The sequence below is a fragment of the Myzus persicae genome, unplaced genomic scaffold (assembly GCF_001856785.1).
Source record: "Myzus persicae strain clone G006 unplaced genomic scaffold, MPER_G0061.0, whole genome shotgun sequence".
Classification (NCBI taxonomy): domain Eukaryota; kingdom Metazoa; phylum Arthropoda; class Insecta; order Hemiptera; family Aphididae; genus Myzus; species Myzus persicae.
Window position 1 is genome coordinate 877,423 of NW_019101352.1, and position 19,257 is coordinate 896,679.

Here is a 19,257-nt window from a genome sequence, read left to right on the forward strand (position 1 = left end):
CCAGTTCATGAACGGCTTTATATTGTATTAATATTTACCTTCTGTCTTCTGAAGTATTATATTATCACGGTATTATCAAGGTTTTGAAATTTGATCCCTCCGCTATCATCATGGTTCATGAATACTACCTATTGAATATTAAAGTCACTGTACTTGTTTAAAAAATAACTTTTTTATCACAAAAACAGTCAATTTTTCGGTAATTGTTTTTAAAAAAACTTTTTTTTTCATCATTTGAGGTACTTACAACAGAACATTATTTAAAAAAAAAAGACATTTTCTACTATTTTTATAATTTAGTTTATTTATATATCTCTTAGTATTTTATATATTGAAATGAATTTTTAGTTTTATATTTAAAATGTTTAGTTTTTCTTAATGTAAAAAAAAATCAAATTTCGAACCATCAGTTAGTAATAGTTGTAAGGAATTGACGTGGGTTTTAATGATTCGCTGGATGGATCTGAACACAAAACACGGTTGGGTTATTCAGATGAGTGATTTATTAAACATTTTATCAATCGCTGCACCGAATAGTCACGGCGATTATAAATGAGACCGGAGATAATTCACAAATAAATAATAATGATTCATCATACAACATTTGAATTATTTTTTATCTATAGATATTATTATTTGCTTTCTACAAAATATATTTAATATTATCAATATATGTATGAAACATAATATGCAGTATAGACTACGATAGCTTGAATGGCTAAAATACTATAAATACACAAAATATTTGCAATATAGTATATTATAGAGAAGAGTAGATATCATAGAAGAGTTATGGACATTTTCGTTGGGGGGGGGGGGCAAAATGTAGCCCCGGGGCTCATAATCTAAATGCGCCTCCTTCGGTCGGTTAAGCGTGAGTGTTAAATGCCATAATGCGACAATCGACTATATTATGTACCTACATAATATTGTGTCACATTATGTGTGAAACGAGACGGTGCAGGTCGAGTTGGTTGCATACGACATTTCCTAGCGACTCACTCTCCCTATGAACTCGGTTGGCATCGACTGGCGGGGTATGGTGTGGTCGGTGTAGCGTGTGCGTTGTGATAAGGAGCGGTCGCTGTATTATATAGGGACCGCGTCAGAATTTATAAAGTTTAGAGAACCGTTCCTGTTTGGATTGTAATATACGGGATAGAATATACTTCCACGGTATTATTTGACTTGATAAATACTGATCAATAATGTTTGGTTTTCAACACCGAAACAGTATAATATATCATTAATGTTAGTCGTGTTTATAAAAATAGGTAACTTAACGTCGATTAATAATGTGGTATTATCTCTTGTATACTATGCTAATTGAGTTTTGTAGTATCACTATTGTTTCAAACGTTGTATCGATTCACCACTAAATCATAGAATATACAAAATATATTATATAATTTATGTAATATGTGATTAAACCACGAGTAAATAATATGTTGTATTAAAAAAACCGGCGAGCGCGAGAGGTATTCCTTAAAAAAAGATAAAGCAACATATAGATGTAGGATAATATTGGATTACTATACACTTGGTACTTATATTATCTAAGCTTTAGAGAGAGATAGTTATAAACACAATGTACCTATTGTTTTTAAAGAGGTTCGTATTTTATTATATGGCACGATTATTTAATCACTTAAATTATGATTGTTTGAGCATTCTAATAAATAAATATAGACTATTCAATAAAATGACTATATTCCATAAGTTACATCGGTACTTACTTTGATAAGGATATAAGTTGTACACATAGACTATATTAAATCGAAGTAGAACAATAATAATATGGTTTATCATTTTAAAGTAACTGCTTACTCCGAAATTTTCTTATCTTTGATACTTACTAGTCAATATCATAAATATTGAAATACACATGGTACAGTGGTATTCCCTATACATTTTTATGTTTTTTGTTTCAACTCATGTTTTTAAACTGCATATTTTATGTTTCAGTTAACATTTTAAACTTTCTCATATTAAAAAAATGTACAGGTAGGTATTCCCGCCCATTATATTGTAGGTACTGAAAAATGCTATTGCATTTATATTTTATGTGTTTAAGTATGTTTAATATTGAGCAATGCATTTAGTTCACCAGCTTTAAAAATATAATGTTTAAACTTTCAAAGTTTTTAATAACGGTAAAACGTATTAAGCGATAAACTGAATATATATCTATGAGCCGATATTATTTTTTCCAATATCCGATAAGCTGCAAATAAAATTGGTTTCCGATGTATAACCGATAACACACTCAATACTTATTAAAGCAGATGTGCATAAGCCAATATAAACGAAATCCAATATATCGGTTGAAAAATACAGTATTTGATATTAACCGATGTTCATCAAATAATATTCGTTAAAATACTCTATAGCTGTTAAGTTTTAATAGTACAATTATTACAGTATTTTAACGAACATTATTAGTATAATTTCATGTAGTCATACCAAATGTAATAACTGAATGTGCAATATTTTTATAATTTTTCAAAATTAAAAATTAAAAAAATATATATATAATATTATGTCATTACTAGTAAAATATCTGAAAACCCAATCGGAAAAAATACACCATTTTTAAAAATAATTTCAACGCCATAACTACGGGAGACGAGTACAATTAAACACACAAACGAATATTTTTCAACATAAAATAAAAATAAGTTTAAAACTCATAGTTCTACATTAGTGACAATTTCGGGCTACTACATATGTATTCCCATCATTTAATATCGAAATATTATATTATTATTATATTGTATTACGAGAGGTTTTTAATTATAATGTAAAATAATTATTCAACAAGTTGACTCTCTGGGTAACTTTAAATTTAACAACTAGAAAATTAAAGATTTGCATGTATAAACACACATATATATATATATATATACATACATAGGTTTTTTTTATCATTGATTTAAATTTTTGAATCACTCTTGTCTATAGGTAGTTAGGTAAAAATCGTACTAAGTATCATTTTTTTTATTATAACTAATAAGACAGTAATTTTAAATATGTTTTACACGTTTTTGTCTATAATGCACTATATCAATTATCAATATAATAACAATACCTTCGATCACTATTCAAACAAGTAGTTACAACACAAAATAATGATTATGTTGTGTCTGTTTTACTCTTTTGGTTTAATCTTCATCATCTAAAAAAGCATAAATGAACAGATGATTGATATCTGTTAAAAATAGTTTCATGAAAATACAAAATAACAATAGTGTTGCGAGTAGACATTGTCAGAGGATACCATAATTCATCTTTCATCACATAAATTGTATAAAAGTTGTTCCAAAGTATATTAAATGACAACCATTTATCATCAAAAAATAATCACAAGATTTTAAGTAAGGACGAGAAGAGCGTGTACCATTATATTTTCATTGTTAATTTTCTGTAAAAGTCTCCGCATTAATATAGGTATCGGTTGATCGCTATAACGGATAATTAGTTCAGAACATGCACATGACTTCACTGTTCACAATATATTTCGCTTCAATTGTTTTGTATGACGATAATATTACCCACCAAACATACAATCGACGATTTACTGTTTTAAAATAAAAAAAAAACTATGGAAGTTGCTCGATGATATTTTGTTGTATAGACCAGTGGTTCTCAAACTGTGGCGCTTTTACCCTTTGGGGGTACTCAAAATTTTTTTAGGGGGGACGATTCTAGCCAACAAACCTTCAAATTTACTTTAGTTTATTATTATTTATTATATTACTTTATTTTTTTTATATATTTTAGTAACATAGAAATGGTACCCAAAAATTGTATTGATAAAAAGATGTATAGTGTCTATACAAGTTCGAGAACCCCTGGTATATATGGTTGTGTGTGTACTTACCTGTTTTTGAGTAGGTAAGTAAATATTACATATTTACTCTCCGAATTATAAATGTGTTAAATTTGAATCGATGAATCATTGTATACGAAAAACGATTCCGAAAGGGACAGTGACAGTCTTTTTTAGCGTTTATTTCTATATTGTATACTCACTGTATTTTATAATTTATTTATACTACTATACCTAGGTGATAAGTAATACGGTATGATGAAATAATTTATTCCAAAATTATTGCATATATGAATAATCATTACAATATTATATCATAATTACATAGGTACCTAGGTATTGTTAATTCAACTTAAAAGTCAATACCAACATGTCATAGGGTACAATATAATACAATATAACCAAGAATATTATATTTTGTATAGAAAAAATGATGATATATTGAAGGTAAAGAATTAATATTCCAACAAAATAGATAAAAAAATTATATTTTTTGTTTCAATTTAAAATATTCATACAATTTGTCGAAATCATAAAATAATATATGAATAATCTTAAAGTTAAAAATGCATAACTTTTTAGACACCTAAGGCTTGAATAAAAATACAAAATTCTTTTTATTATATTTATTTTACTAAAATTTATAAAAAAAATTAGCATAAAGCTACATTCACTTTTTATGAGTGATTGAACTTCAAATGTTGACGACACGTTTTTCACACTCAAAATGACGATTTCTCCTATAACGATGTTTAATACTTTGTTGTAATTCAAAAAATATTAACCGTGGAAACTTGAAACATTGATTTATTACTTAAACTATAAATTTCCATGGAAAATGTTTAGATTAATTTTTAGATATTTATACCACGAAAATATTCACACCGTTCTACCACTGCACTGTATTGACTTACCTATGAGTTATAAATTTCTAATTAGGAATGCCTAATTATTGCATGAAATAATATTATTGTTATTATTCATAATATAATATACAATTTATTTTAATAATTGTAAATAAATACAATATCATGGAAATAATATAGGTTGACTGATCACTCAAAAACACTTTTTTATAATAATATATTAATATGCAATCATTGAAGTATATTGTAAAGTTAACATGGGATCTTATTATTTATTTTAATATTGTTAGTCCAGTTTAAAAGAATTTTATCATAAAAAAAACATCTCGATTTTATGAATGTTACTCAATTATTTACACCGTGTATTATTGAGTGCTAATAATGACTTAAACTTTATATATACATATGTTTTATTTTATTTTCAGCCTCTTCGAGACACATCCAGACGTTCAACAATCTTTTATGCCATTTAGAGGAGTTGATATAGAGGACCTGAAACACAGCAGACAGCTAAGAGATCATGCGTTAAGGTACTGTAAATAATATGAAAAATATATTTTAGTAGAACTTGTTATTATGAAATAGATAGAAAAAGTACTGAAATATAATCATAATTATTTTGTTATTATCTGCCTGAGAATAATTAATAACTTGCGCATAGTAATCGCAAAGTTACACTCAATCACTCAAATACTCAATATTAGTATTTAGTTATTAAAACTGATTTGTTTCATTCTGTACTGACGATGTTATAACGGTATCGAGATTTCAGAAATATATTACACCATGGTTGCATAATTTATAATTTAATATTGTAATATTTGCAAGTATTCATGAAATTTGATAATCCTAATAAATAATAACAATGACCAATTATGACGATCACTGCAACTACGATGCCTAGTGTCAATAGAAATGATTAGTATTTATAATTTGTAGAAATTAATTTTGTGTAGCTAATATATTACTTTATATTTTTCTCAATTATGTAAATTGTTTTGGTTTTCCTATTTTAGGGACAATCGAAAACTTAAAAAATGACCATAAACATCTCTATTGTTTGTCAATTTAACAAACATGATTAGTAATATTTAACTTTCACAAAAAAAAAATTTGAAAGACATATACAAAAAAAGCTCTCTTCAGATTTTTTAAGAGGAAATATTGTTTTATCATTGATTTATAATTTACAAAGGCCTGCCAAGACTAGTTTTATCTACTTACAATGATACAACGACACAAGCGACCGAGCTATATACTATATAGTAAACATTTTTTTTCGGTTTAACGTTCTCCGGCGAAGCTATGCCACAACTATTTCATTGTATGTTTCACAAGTTACATTTATGCTCTGTTATTTAGCAAAACCTTTATGTTCTGCATAATTCTAATAACCGTAACCAAAAACCATTTCCACATTCTCCCACGGAGTCTGCTGAGAGGAGTTTATTTCCATTCCAGCGAAGTTGTTGTGTTTATCCTTTCTTCAATAATTATATGTTTGTAGAGTTCTTGTCTTTTTCAGTAAAAATTTTAATTATAGTAATTTTAGAGGTTGTGCTACAACTAACATTAATTGCTCGTAATATTGATTTAAAATGTAAAACACCTGTAAAAACTCTACATTAGCATCAACTATACTAACAATTTGTTTTTTTATAAAATATACAATATTATATTAAAAGTTAGCAATGGTTTTTTTACAGTAGTTATTTAATTATTTTAAACATTCATAATTTGAATTATTTATTTGTCGATCACAAAGTTTATATAAATGTATTCTCTGTATGTACCGTTATTATATTTATTCTATGGTATGAGAACGTTATAATGTTATCCAATCGATGGCATAAAATAACGAAATTCGGATAATCAAATATTTCCGAATACCCCCGTGTTTACTTTAGTTGCTGAAGGAAATTGTTTACAAGTACGAGTAGTGTACAACACAAATCTTAGATCCTTGTTCGGTACCTGCATATAGATTCAAATTTCAATGTAGGGCAAAAACATTTTCTCTCGTAGGCCGTGATTTGTAATGGACAATGGACACGACCAACTGTGTTAGGCTAAAGACAACAGACATCTTGATGCATAAGGTATAACAAAGCAAAACAGTCTGAGGTTGTAAACATAAAATGGGTTCCAAAATCAAATCCCAACCTAACATTATCATATTCTAAACGACAATATTTTCGAAGCAAATACCTAGGTGCCTTTAATATTGTGTGCATAACGTAGAGTACATCATACATAAATACATATTATGTACAATCCATTACAATATAAATATCGGTTGCAACATATTTGATGGAATAATACATTATAATGTATTCGTTTTTATTCTAATAAATATTATAGTTCATTTTAAACACAAAAATTATGTTATTATTAAGCATAACAATAATGGGACAAAATAATATGTTTACAAAGCATCTTAAACACTAACAATAATAACTTTAAGTAGACGAAAGAATCCAATAAAAAATGTCTTTGTATATTTTAAAATCCCTTAACAAGAAGTATCGATGTATATGCAATTCGGATATAGCTCCGAGCGAATACAAATTTAAATTAGTGGAATGTAAAATGTTAAATGCTGAATAACCATTTCAATAAATTGAACAGTTAGCTTGTAAAAAATAAAAAGGAGCCAGTTAATCAAAAAAAACCAACAGAGCATATATACTAATAAAGTAAATACCAAAGACAAAGGAAACTACCAAAAACGTTTTAGTTGTGTTGGTCAATTATTCAACTTCAATGGAAGTAGAATCTCTGAGGAAAGTGGAAACATAGTACCTACTTTTGGTGAAAAATACACTGAAAAGAATAGATCATAAAAAAAGGATTTCTTAGAAATTTTCCGCAAATAGTCAAGGGACAGGTGACAGGTATTAATAACAACGTGGTTCCTCTGCTGTCAGCTAAGTAAAAAACTCAAAATTTAAAACTAAAAAATGGGTAATTTATCAAAACAAACTTGCATCTGGCACGGGGAATTCGGTAAAAAACATTTAAAACGTTTGAATCTTCATAGAATTGGTACCCTATAAAATATAAATGAGGGAAAAATGTTGAGGTTATTCTATTTTGATAGCACAACACATAATAAATAATAAGTCTTTTGCTTAAAAAAGTATCGTGATACTTATCTTGTTTTTTTTTTTTAAACTTTTTAAAACTGTTTTATAGTTAATTTATTAAAACAAATACCTACCTACAATATATTTTTAAAAAGGTATTAGATGAATATATAATAATTTTATTTTACGAGTATTTTATTTGTTATATTTTCAACTGTTCAGGTTATTAACTGTTAGCTTAAGAAAAATGAAAAGGTATTAAATACCTAATGTTACAAAATAGTATGTAACATACAGAATATTACAGTTTAGTGTCTAAATTGAGTTGAATATAGTAATTGTTTTTTTATAAAGGAAATAACTGTCTCAACTCTTAAAATTGTCTTCTTTTAAGTTCAGAGCTTCATACAGGTTGTCTGGAATTTCTAGGATTGTTCTAGTTTCTGAGTGATTTTGGCAGTAGACAAGTAGGTGTTTTATTGTTATAGGTTTGCCACGTGTTTGGTGGAATACTGGTTCTTTTCTTCTCCTAAGATGGCCATTTGACATCTTAGTTTGCTCTATTCACAGCCTGTCGGCTGTTGGTTATAACTTCATTTTTGCCATTGAATGATCGAGGTTTAGGCCAGTATTCGATTGTGTGTTTAATTTCCATAAGTTAATATTATGCCCTCTATGTCACCATTCAAATTCATACAAATTAGAGTAATGATAGTTTACATTCCCCATACTAGATTAAAATTAATTTTAAAAACAACTAACTTATAATTTAAGTTAAGTTAGTTTGTTACTCAGTTATATGATTTTTTTCTATTAGACCGTGTTACAAGTTCTAGTGAGCATTCGTCACAGATAACAACATACATTTTTTAGTAATAATACAATTATTAACCAACTTAAGATCCAATTCAAAATAACTCGTCTATGATAAAAAAAAAAGGGAAAAAAAATAATTAATTTGTTTGAGTACAGTACTTAAATAAAATAAAAAAAATTCTGTCTTTAAAGTTAAAATTAATTTTAAATATATTCTCATAATTAGGTAAACATACAAATTATAAAGTTTATTCAAAGCTAATGCTTGATACCTTGTTCAAAATAAACTAAAAATACTAAATTACAATGTATTGTAGCCTTGTTTACATGAAAAAAATACAGACAACACATAGACTGAACTGAAACATGTAGGAACTTACATTTATGAAATCATGAGTACCTATAAGTTCAAAACTCTTACGGAATATCGTCATTGTATAATGTATGTATGTATGAAATAAAATATGTTTGAAAGAGAAATTTTACAACTTAACCATTTTTTTTTTTATTAAAAATAAACAACTCTTGTAAAAATAATACTTTTTATATCATCTACTTTTGCCTAAGGTTAAAAATATAATATTGAAATAATACTGTCATTATGTAAACACTAAAACAATATTAAATTGAACATCAATTTCCAAAAAAAAATGATCATAAATATTGAACACATTATTCTAAGGGTATTATAGATTCTATAATACCCTTAGAATAATCTTGAATCAATAAAGTACATATAGAGTATAAACTACAATAATAATAATATATTAATGTAATGCGGAATATTATTAGGAACCTATTTTTCTATGTTAAGTTATATTATTTATACAATTATACGTTAAAGTCCAACCGAATTTCAATAAACTATTTTATATACAACTGTACTCTGTCCTCTGTAGATCTCATTAACGTGTGACTAGACATTAAAAATAAATAAATTGATAAACATATTTCGATGGTCAAAAAATAGTACCTCGAAACAAATCGTATTACCTCTTTAACGAATACAATTTAACGTACTATGTGCGTTTAACAAAAGAGAAGGGCATAAAGAGAAAGACCTCATTCCACGGGGGGCTTGTGTGTGTGTATTTTATAACCGAATAGGCGGACAGTCAACTCGGTCAGTCCCTTTATTGTATTCGAACAGATTACGATCCGGAACCGGATGATTATTTTCACGATTTATAATAATTATTACTTTAACCACTGCCACCAGTCACCACCCTTTTGGCAAAGTATTGATTGAGGTTTTCTATTAATATGATCAAATATTCATTAGATTCAGCGAGGATAAATGCTTATTCAACTCTTTCAAAAAATAATACTGTCCATGGTTAATTATATAGTTTATCAAAATTTATAACCAAATGTCAGTCAATCAACTATTATAGATTTCGGACAAAAGAAAACATGACATTTGTTAACAATGACGTTAGCATAATAATATTATTGAATCTATTATCTTATTAAGCAAATAACACGAAATTAGTTAACATACAGCCAATAGCCATACAGGTTACGAATACTGTCAATGTTATTTATGTGGTTCACTTTAACATATTTACTGTATTTATAACACATTGTTAAATATTTTAATTTCTTTGAATGTTAGCAGTTATATAGGTATATTATGTATTCCTAATGTAAATAACATTAGCAATTACTAATTAGTGTACACTTGTCACTGACGAATTGGGGAAAATAACAACATAAAAAACTTCCTCGTTATTATAATTATGAGCAGGTAATATTCTTTATATTCATGGAAAATTAAAAAGGTTTTAATAAACATATTTTTATAGAATTACATAAAATTAAAATTATACATATAAATATTATATATTATTTATTATTATATATCTTATGTAACTATACAACACTCGATTGCCTCATGAGCATTTAATAATAATCAACCTCTAGCAGAACAAAGATTTTTGTTTTTTTTTAAATTTATAATTTGAATGGATGGATTTTCAACATTATTTAAAAAAATTCTATGATTATAGGTCAAGTTAGATTAGATATATTTTGATACAATAAAATAGTCAAATTATCAAAATAGTGTTTGTAAAATACATATTTGATAGGAACTAATTTGCAACACGCCTTTGATTAATAATAATTTATTATTACAACTTAGTCTACTATTTATAGTATGGTCATTTAATTGAGAATGATTTGCTTATTAAAAAATTACATTTTAACATTATCCTCTAGGTCTGGTCTGAGAGATGCACATATATGTATACCGTATAGATACACATCTATAATCTAAGTGGTGTCCTATATAGGCTATGTGAAATTGGAAACTGTGCGGATTATAGATGTGGCATTCGGTTAAAATGTTTCGTAACCTGTAGGTACCGGATGGGCCAATATCACAGAGTTAATAATCAATGTTTTGGTACCTACTCATTGAATATTATATTTTTTAAATTGATTTTCAAACAATTTTGTTGCGTTATTGATTTCTTGAAGGAGTCTTATGTTCAATTAATTACATATGTAAAAATATGTTGTTCTCTTATTGCACCTATAATATGTTAAAAAAAGTTTAAGAATACAATTTTCGGAGGTGTGGCAAGCTCTAGTGAGTTATGCGTATTTAGAATATTATATAATTGAATTCATATATTTTAGGTACAGGTTATTTTTAATTTAAAACAAAAATAAAATAAAATAATTAATATACCTAATATAATGTAGGTACCTAAAAGATTCCTACAAATTAGTAATTCTTTTTTATTTTATAATATTTCTATCACTAAAATATAGATATATTCCTTTCAAAATGATATACATTAATTAATATTATAATTTTTTTTTTTTTTTAAAGGAGAAAGCCTCGATTTTATTTTTGTCGGGCCTCTTGCGTGTAGGGCCTTTGTCGGGGCTCTCTTCATTCGTCAATGATATGTTTGATAGAGTTTGGATATGATAAAGATATGATTAAGACATGTTCTTGATGAATCTTTTTTCATTAGATGGCCGTGTGTGTACTGTGTATGACCTATTCTGAGGCGATTAAATGGAACTTCGTCTCTTCTTTTGATAGACATTGGGTTCTTCAATTTTTCTGTTCTTTTTATTTCGTTTAATTTTGTGTTCATTTTTTAGCCATTCGTGTTGCCATTTATTTTTAACTTGGTTTAGATCATTTTTTTTATATCTTTGTCCGATTTTTTATTCCAGAGGTTTTGTTGATGTGGGTTATTGGCTTTTTCCTTGACAAATATATCCGTTCTTTCGTTACCTACAGTTATTCCACAGTGCCTGAGAATCCATAAAAAGATTATTTTATTGTTAAATTTATAAGTCAAGTTAATTATTTTATTAATGATAACATGATTGTTATTAATATTACTAAGTCTAAATAAAGTGCTCACGAAGTCTATCAAAATTATGTACTTTTTATTTTGCAAGTTGGCACTTATTATGTAAGATGGGCTTCGTATATAGCGTATGCCGCAGCTGTATATATGCTACAATTATCCGACAACCACTCAGAAAGCTTGGTTTGTTGGATAACTACATTAATTATTATTATAGATACTCGATAAAATATTTATAATATGAACTATCGGAGTTTTGGAAATGATAATCAAAATTTGAATTTAAAACTATTTTTTTTATAATTACCTGATCCAAATTAAGATAAAACAGAACAACAAAGTTTATGAAACGAAATACATTTTTTAAACTCTCTAATAAACTGTACATTATTATAAAAAATTAATTAAAGTTATTGTTCATAGAATTGTGAATTGATTTTTTTTAACTATGAAAACAATTAATATAATTACCATTTATCAGAATAAGTAAATCATTGTGAAGTGTCATAAATTATGTATATACTTAAAAATGTTAAAAATACATTTAAAACTAATATTTAAAACAAAAAAGATTAATCAGTGTTATATTTTTTTTTACATAATATACTAAACATTTCACACTGTTGTACCTTCTGAACAAAGTTTAATTTTTTATCCCCTTTATAATGTTATTACTTTTTTATTTGAACATTTTCATTTTATAATACATTTAAAAGTTACAACTTGAGTATACTATACTTGAAAAATATTCAAACATGCAAATGAAAAAAAAAACATTCTTTACTCCCGTTCATAAGTATCAAACTGTTTTTATACGTAGAAAGTGTATCTTATGTCACTGTACCTACTTCAACGCAGTGTTAGTAATTGTAATGGAATAAAAAATATCAATTTATCAATACAATAGAAATATATTGCTTTTAATATTTTAAATAGGTCATTTTATTTATAAAATTAATATCCTAATTCAGAACTACATTCATGAATTTGTAAACAATTTTTTAACTAATTTTACCATCTTCCAACTATATTAATAGATGGTCAAATAATTAATTTATGGACTGGTGTGACTACATGATTGGGTAAATATTATTTGAAGTTGACGTGGCCGATGAAGTAGAGTACTTTGCCTCTGAATAACATAATTTGGTGGCAATTGTTCGGTCTATCAAAAACACAGCAAAGAACACACACTTGTATGAAGAAAATATACCATAACATCCCCACAACATGGGCTCCAGTGAATAATACAACGTATTCCAGGTAGCTAGTAGTCGCAGTTAATGATAATTGCCAATAATAGTAACATTGATCTTAAAATCCCGAAGTGGTTGGTACGTTGGTAATATATTTTAACACAATTTATCAATTTGACATTTTGACGATTTTTCTATAATATTACCATATTATTATTGCTTGATTCTAAGCTCACAATTCATATGTAATGTACATAATAATGGTATGATAAATAGGTAACCCATAAAATGCTAATTTGAAGAGACAATCAAACATTTTGAAGTGTTGTACACATTAATAAAACATAATATTAATCTTAAATTATTTTTACGCCAAACATACAACATATTATTTTAATAAAATTATTGAAAATTATACAGAGTGGGCATCAAGAACTCTGCTTCAACTTCAACCCAACATAATATATACAGTTTAAATATACTGTTAATAATAATAATTTATAATTTATATAACCGTAATAACTTAATAAACTGTTTTATTATTTTACATCAGTTATTGTATTACATATAATATTTAAGTTATTTAATGTCCTACTATTATATACGTATTGTTGCACTGTTACTTTAATGTAAAGGGGAAACCCGTATTTGTAGTAAATAAATAATAGAGTGTATTATTAATTATCAACAATTTAAAACATTCAATAAATCAAAGCACGCGAAAACGACTTTGGGTGAAATTTAATTAAATAATGTTCAATATCTCCATAGAATGCATGTCAACATCAACTGGAAATTTTCCCAATGATCAATTGGTGTAATTGATTCAAAACATACACACAAAGAAAATATAATATATTTTAAGAATCAATCATGTATAAAATATATTTTTTTAACTGGCTAAGAAAAAAAAATAACAGCATTAAATGATTTCTATTCTATGTTAAACTTATAAATTTTTAAGAAAATTTAGGGAATAATCATTATAACTGATAAGCTTATGGTACACAATTATGCTACTTAAAATTATACAAATATTCATATTTTTTTTAAAATTAAATGGTATTTTTACTTATATTATTACTAGTTTTCTAGTTCTAAACTACCTACATATAATATTATAGAACTAAATTATAATATACAGTGGTCGCCGCTTATTGGACTCACGGTTAATTGACTCATTCGCCTATTAGACTCAAAACGGCTGGTCCCGATTTGCACATATATAAACACACACCTAAAAATTCGTCTATTCGACTCACACATCGGTTAATAGGGTCATTTAAAAATTAGATAAATAAATAAAATATGTACATACACTGAACAAACGTATTATAAATGTGAAATAAGTCAGTGCCGGTATTTTGTGCTTCAAATTGTATGTAGAGGGTTTCAGCAAAGAGGCGATTTTGACGTATTCGAACAACATAAATCCTAAGAAGATATCATTATGAAGTTGGCCGAAGAAGAGAAAATCCAATCAACCCTAGATGGATTTTTATCGAAAAATTAATTAGATTTTACATACATTATTATATTACATATTATTTTATTTTTAATTGCGTACAGCTAGATTTTTATTTTTATACATACATTCCTTGAATCTCAATAAATATTTTTAAATAAAATAAATTTTTAAATGTAAGGATTTTTAAAATTTTTTTTTAGGTCATTCACCTTATTGACTCGTTCGGTTAATGGACTCAAATGATCAGGTCCCAAAGTGAGTCCAATAAGTATCAACCACTGTATATTTAATAATTTTCTCGTATAGAATATTACACTTATCATCTCGATATAATATAAGTTTTGATACCATAAGAACTAAAATCTCAAGAGTCAAGAACAACCATCCAATCTACTTATAATTTATAAGCTAATAACTTTCAATTGCACACTTAATTGTTTCTTTTATGGATTAATGAACGACAGATAAATATTCATTCAATAATAATCAATGGTGTAATGATAATAAAAACTAAATAATAGGAATTCTGTGGTATAAGGGATAATATCTATGATGCCTAAATTAAGGATATTTTTAACTGAAATCATAAACGAAATATACTGTCAAATGGCCCATACTATATTTTCCATGGTTTTGGTTTTAAAACACATATTGTTCTAAACAATTGGTCTACGAATTAGTGGAGTATAGACCCCCCCTGAAAATAACATGCTACCCGGCACGGGAGGCCGAACCCTCCCACCATTGACATTTATTATGGATACAACCACATACAATTTTATACTTATACGTGATAACGAAAAAGAATATAATATCATCATACGCTTTATGCACGATTGCCAGTTTACGCAGTTATTATTATAGGGATCAGAAATTCCATAAAAAAATATTTTCTAAAAAATCTGAAACCCTGATTATTTCTAGATTTTTATCTATAGGTATTAATTTAAAATTTAAAAGTAAATAGACACAAATACATAATTATTAAGATAATATATTTTATTAAATTTTAAAATGTTCAAAACAAATATCCAAATGGTAATACCGTTGAATAGGCCAGGTTAGGTAATACCTTTACCTACGAGCTACTACATCTCAACGACAACAAAAAACTACACATTATATAGGTACAGTGTAGTAAATTTATATTTTATACTTTTGATTTATTTCCAACCAGTCTACCACAAATATATATTTATATTATTTATGTTATATTTTTAGTATGCATACTTACTTATATATCTGTGATGAACTGATATCAACGTATTAATTATTACGACCGGGCTGTAAAGTTTAAAATAAAAATACTGAAGAAAATGTCTGATAAGGGCGTTATAGTAATGAGCTTAATTTTAATATGGACTGATTATGTTCTCGAAAATCTAGTTAATGTTATGTGCCTATTAAAAAAATTAAAAGTAACTTATAATTTATTTATTAACTAACTTTAATGGAACAAGTTCATTCAGAAAAAAAATGTGCTTAGTTCACATTTTTTATTATGAACCCCTTTATTAACTAGTTCAGTTCACATTTTTAAATTTCAAAACAATTATTATAAACAGACATCTTCCAAAAATATAATCTTCCGCAGTGGCAGTATTTTTCCATAAAATGTAACATTAATATATATTGAAACTACTCTTTATTAATTATATATATTATTAAATTATTACTAAATCAGTAAATAAAATGATTATATTATTAAACATGTTAAAAAGCAATTGCAATATTCTGTTTATAGAGTGAATACTTAAGAACCCAATTCATTTTTAAACAATATTTACACCTTTAAAACGAGATTATCTCAACTCAATTTTCATCGATTTTATGACAGAGTTATGACTACTTTCGAATAGTGCAAAAATAGCTCAAAAAAAAATTAAGAGCGCTGCATTCAATATAATTTTTCATTTAGTCACTAAAAAGATGGGGGTCGGTATTAAATTATTCAATTTTGACCAAAAATTAAAAACTACCAATTCGATCAGCAATTCGATTTCACAAAATAAAAACTCATTATAACAGCAATTTTTAGAGTTGTGGCGTTATTGCTCTTTATAATTTATGATATCACAGCCACAATATAAAATTCAATAATGCTATATTTAGCATATGGCTATCTTAAAATCTATTTCCATATGCAATAGAGCCTCATCTCAAAATATGGGAGTCTTCAATTTACTTAAAACATTGTAAAAGGCCACAAGTCTAACTTGTTAGGTTTAAGAAAGTACTTATTTTATAATATTTTAAATAGTTATAATGTAAAGTATGTTTGCAAGTATTTCAGTTTTTTATTTCAAACGCATAGTTAAAGAACTCTTTAAAATATCTTGATTCAAACTTCAAATCGCTTTTTCTCAAAACTATAAATGTTTAGTTGTGGCAGTATTGTTCTAGAAGTGCGAATTATATATGCTCTAAACGTCATAAATGCATTAAATAATTATACAAAACAAAATATAATTTTAATATGTAACTTAATTTATAATAATAAAATACAGCTGTATTTTTCGGAGAATAACGACAGAGGCAGCGTTTAAACATTTTCAAAACTAGGTCAAACGTTCCGATTGCCGACGGATCGCTGACTTGTGTTATAGGAGACCCAGTGTTTGGTGTGCTAAAAAAATAATATTTTCAAGATAAAACTAAGTACCATAAGATTGTTGCGAAAATGTATTAGTTCTCCTCACGTCGTCCACCAGAATACCACATGGGAAATGGTAATGGCCCATAAATTATAATACTCATAGTCATAGAGTAAAATCTTTGGATTTTCAATATCTTCAACTATAATACTGCAGTACACAAACATAACATCACCAGCATTGTATTGCAAGCATATCGGCCGTGAGCTATTTGCGAATCGTCACGAAAGTCAATACAACATGTGAATATATTACGAGAAAGCAAATGGCCACATATCATTGAGAGATCACTAGCCATTTATGTTTACATTATTTCGTGATGAACATTAAGGTGTGTGTCTACCACTTATACTATATACCTATTTATGTTCGGTAGTGCTTGACGATTTATTTTTTGATTTACTGCAAGGACGGGAATCATTGAGTTACTCTAATAACAGTCTAACATGTTAGAGTTGAACAATGTTTAATTTTTTTGACTTAAAGCGTCACCCTAATTTTTCAGCTTAATATCATACTTAAAAATTTTAATGCCTTACCTGATATATTCACCTAATATTAAGTTATTTTTGAATCGGCTACCAAATAGTTTTAAGAAATACCTATTCTCACTTGTACCTGTCCTCTTAAATCGTGTTAACACGTCAAACAAATGTAAAGTGAAATAATAATCACACGACTTATTTGAATAGACGAAATTGAAAGCTAATATAGTATAACAGTTAACAACTATTCATAAAAAAAAAAATTAATAATTCATTTTATTTAGGTACCTATTTATTAGTTTCTGAGAGGACTGAGTCTAAGTTCACCTCTTAATATCAGTAGAAATTACACAATTTGAAAATAGTTGGAAATAAATAAGATGTATAGTTGGTACTTTGGGGTCTCAAGATTGAAAATGACAAGTACTTTTCAAAATAATTTGGAAAAACAATGATTATTAGGGCCTTATTATTTTTCCTTTTTAATTATCTTGCATACGTATCACAAATTTAAAATACTCAAATGATACATCACTGGGATTTTTAAACCTACACGATTAAATGTTACATGCATGAAACAAGCACAGTTACATTTGACCGTCTGTTTATCAGTTTATCCTGCAGGAAAGGCTTCAAAACGAATAAACCGATTTTGACGGGGTTTTCGCAGGTATTGTAAAATACAACGGAAAAACGGAAAACAATAAATGGATGGACTAATTTTAATCCGAGTGGAATCAGGTAATACATCTTGCGTATTACAAATTAAAAGTGTTACAATTATTGTACCTTCTACCTAAACACACTGTGATTTACAAAAGTGTTTATTTAGACTGAAATGTAATATCGCAAATGAAACACACATAGATACGTAAGATACGTTTGACTGTTTATCTATTTTTAGTTTATTTGGGAAAGGCGGCAAAACGAATGAACTGATTTTGACGGGGTATTTACAGTTATTACATTATTTGGTAAATAAAAAAGTTATTATGATTGGATATCATTTTACACTTGTATTTTATAATATGTATGATGGATGTTTTTATCCCAAATAACTGTGAAGCATGCATTTAAAAAAGCATGAAATGAGGTAAATCTATGGACATTTAATTTTTACAGGCAACGCCTTGCATGAACAGCTAGCATACAGCTATAATATCCATAAGTGTAACAATTAAAAATGTACATTATAAATAACAGGCTGAAATAAAAATTCCAATAACAATGATAATTGTTCATTGATAGTACAAAGATAAGATGTAATTTATGCAAAACTATTAATGCCTACGCCAACAAATGAAAATATCTCAGTAGATATAATGCAAAACTGAAACCATTTACCATTTACAATTTTTACTATAAAATTTCTATTTTTAGTAAGACGTTGATTTCAAAATATTACAGATTGATATGTATCGTATACAGTTAACTAAAAAGCATAATAACATTATCATGAAATATATTATCATTAAATGACGAACTATTTTGTTCATTCAATATATGGATAAGTTTTACAAAA

At 26.9% G+C, this 19,257-nt stretch overlaps 1 protein-coding gene across 1 annotated transcript in view; it reads left to right on the top strand.

Moving 5' to 3' along the window:
* Positions 1-19,257, top strand: part of LOC111028755 (neuroglobin-1-like) — a 94,597-nt gene that overhangs the window by 61,790 nt on the left and 13,550 nt on the right. Inside the window, exon 3 of the mRNA XM_022307498.1 lies at positions 5,121-5,225. Coding sequence (XP_022163190.1) covers positions 5,121-5,225 — 105 coding nt within the window. The remainder of the gene's footprint in view (positions 1-5,120; positions 5,226-19,257) is intronic.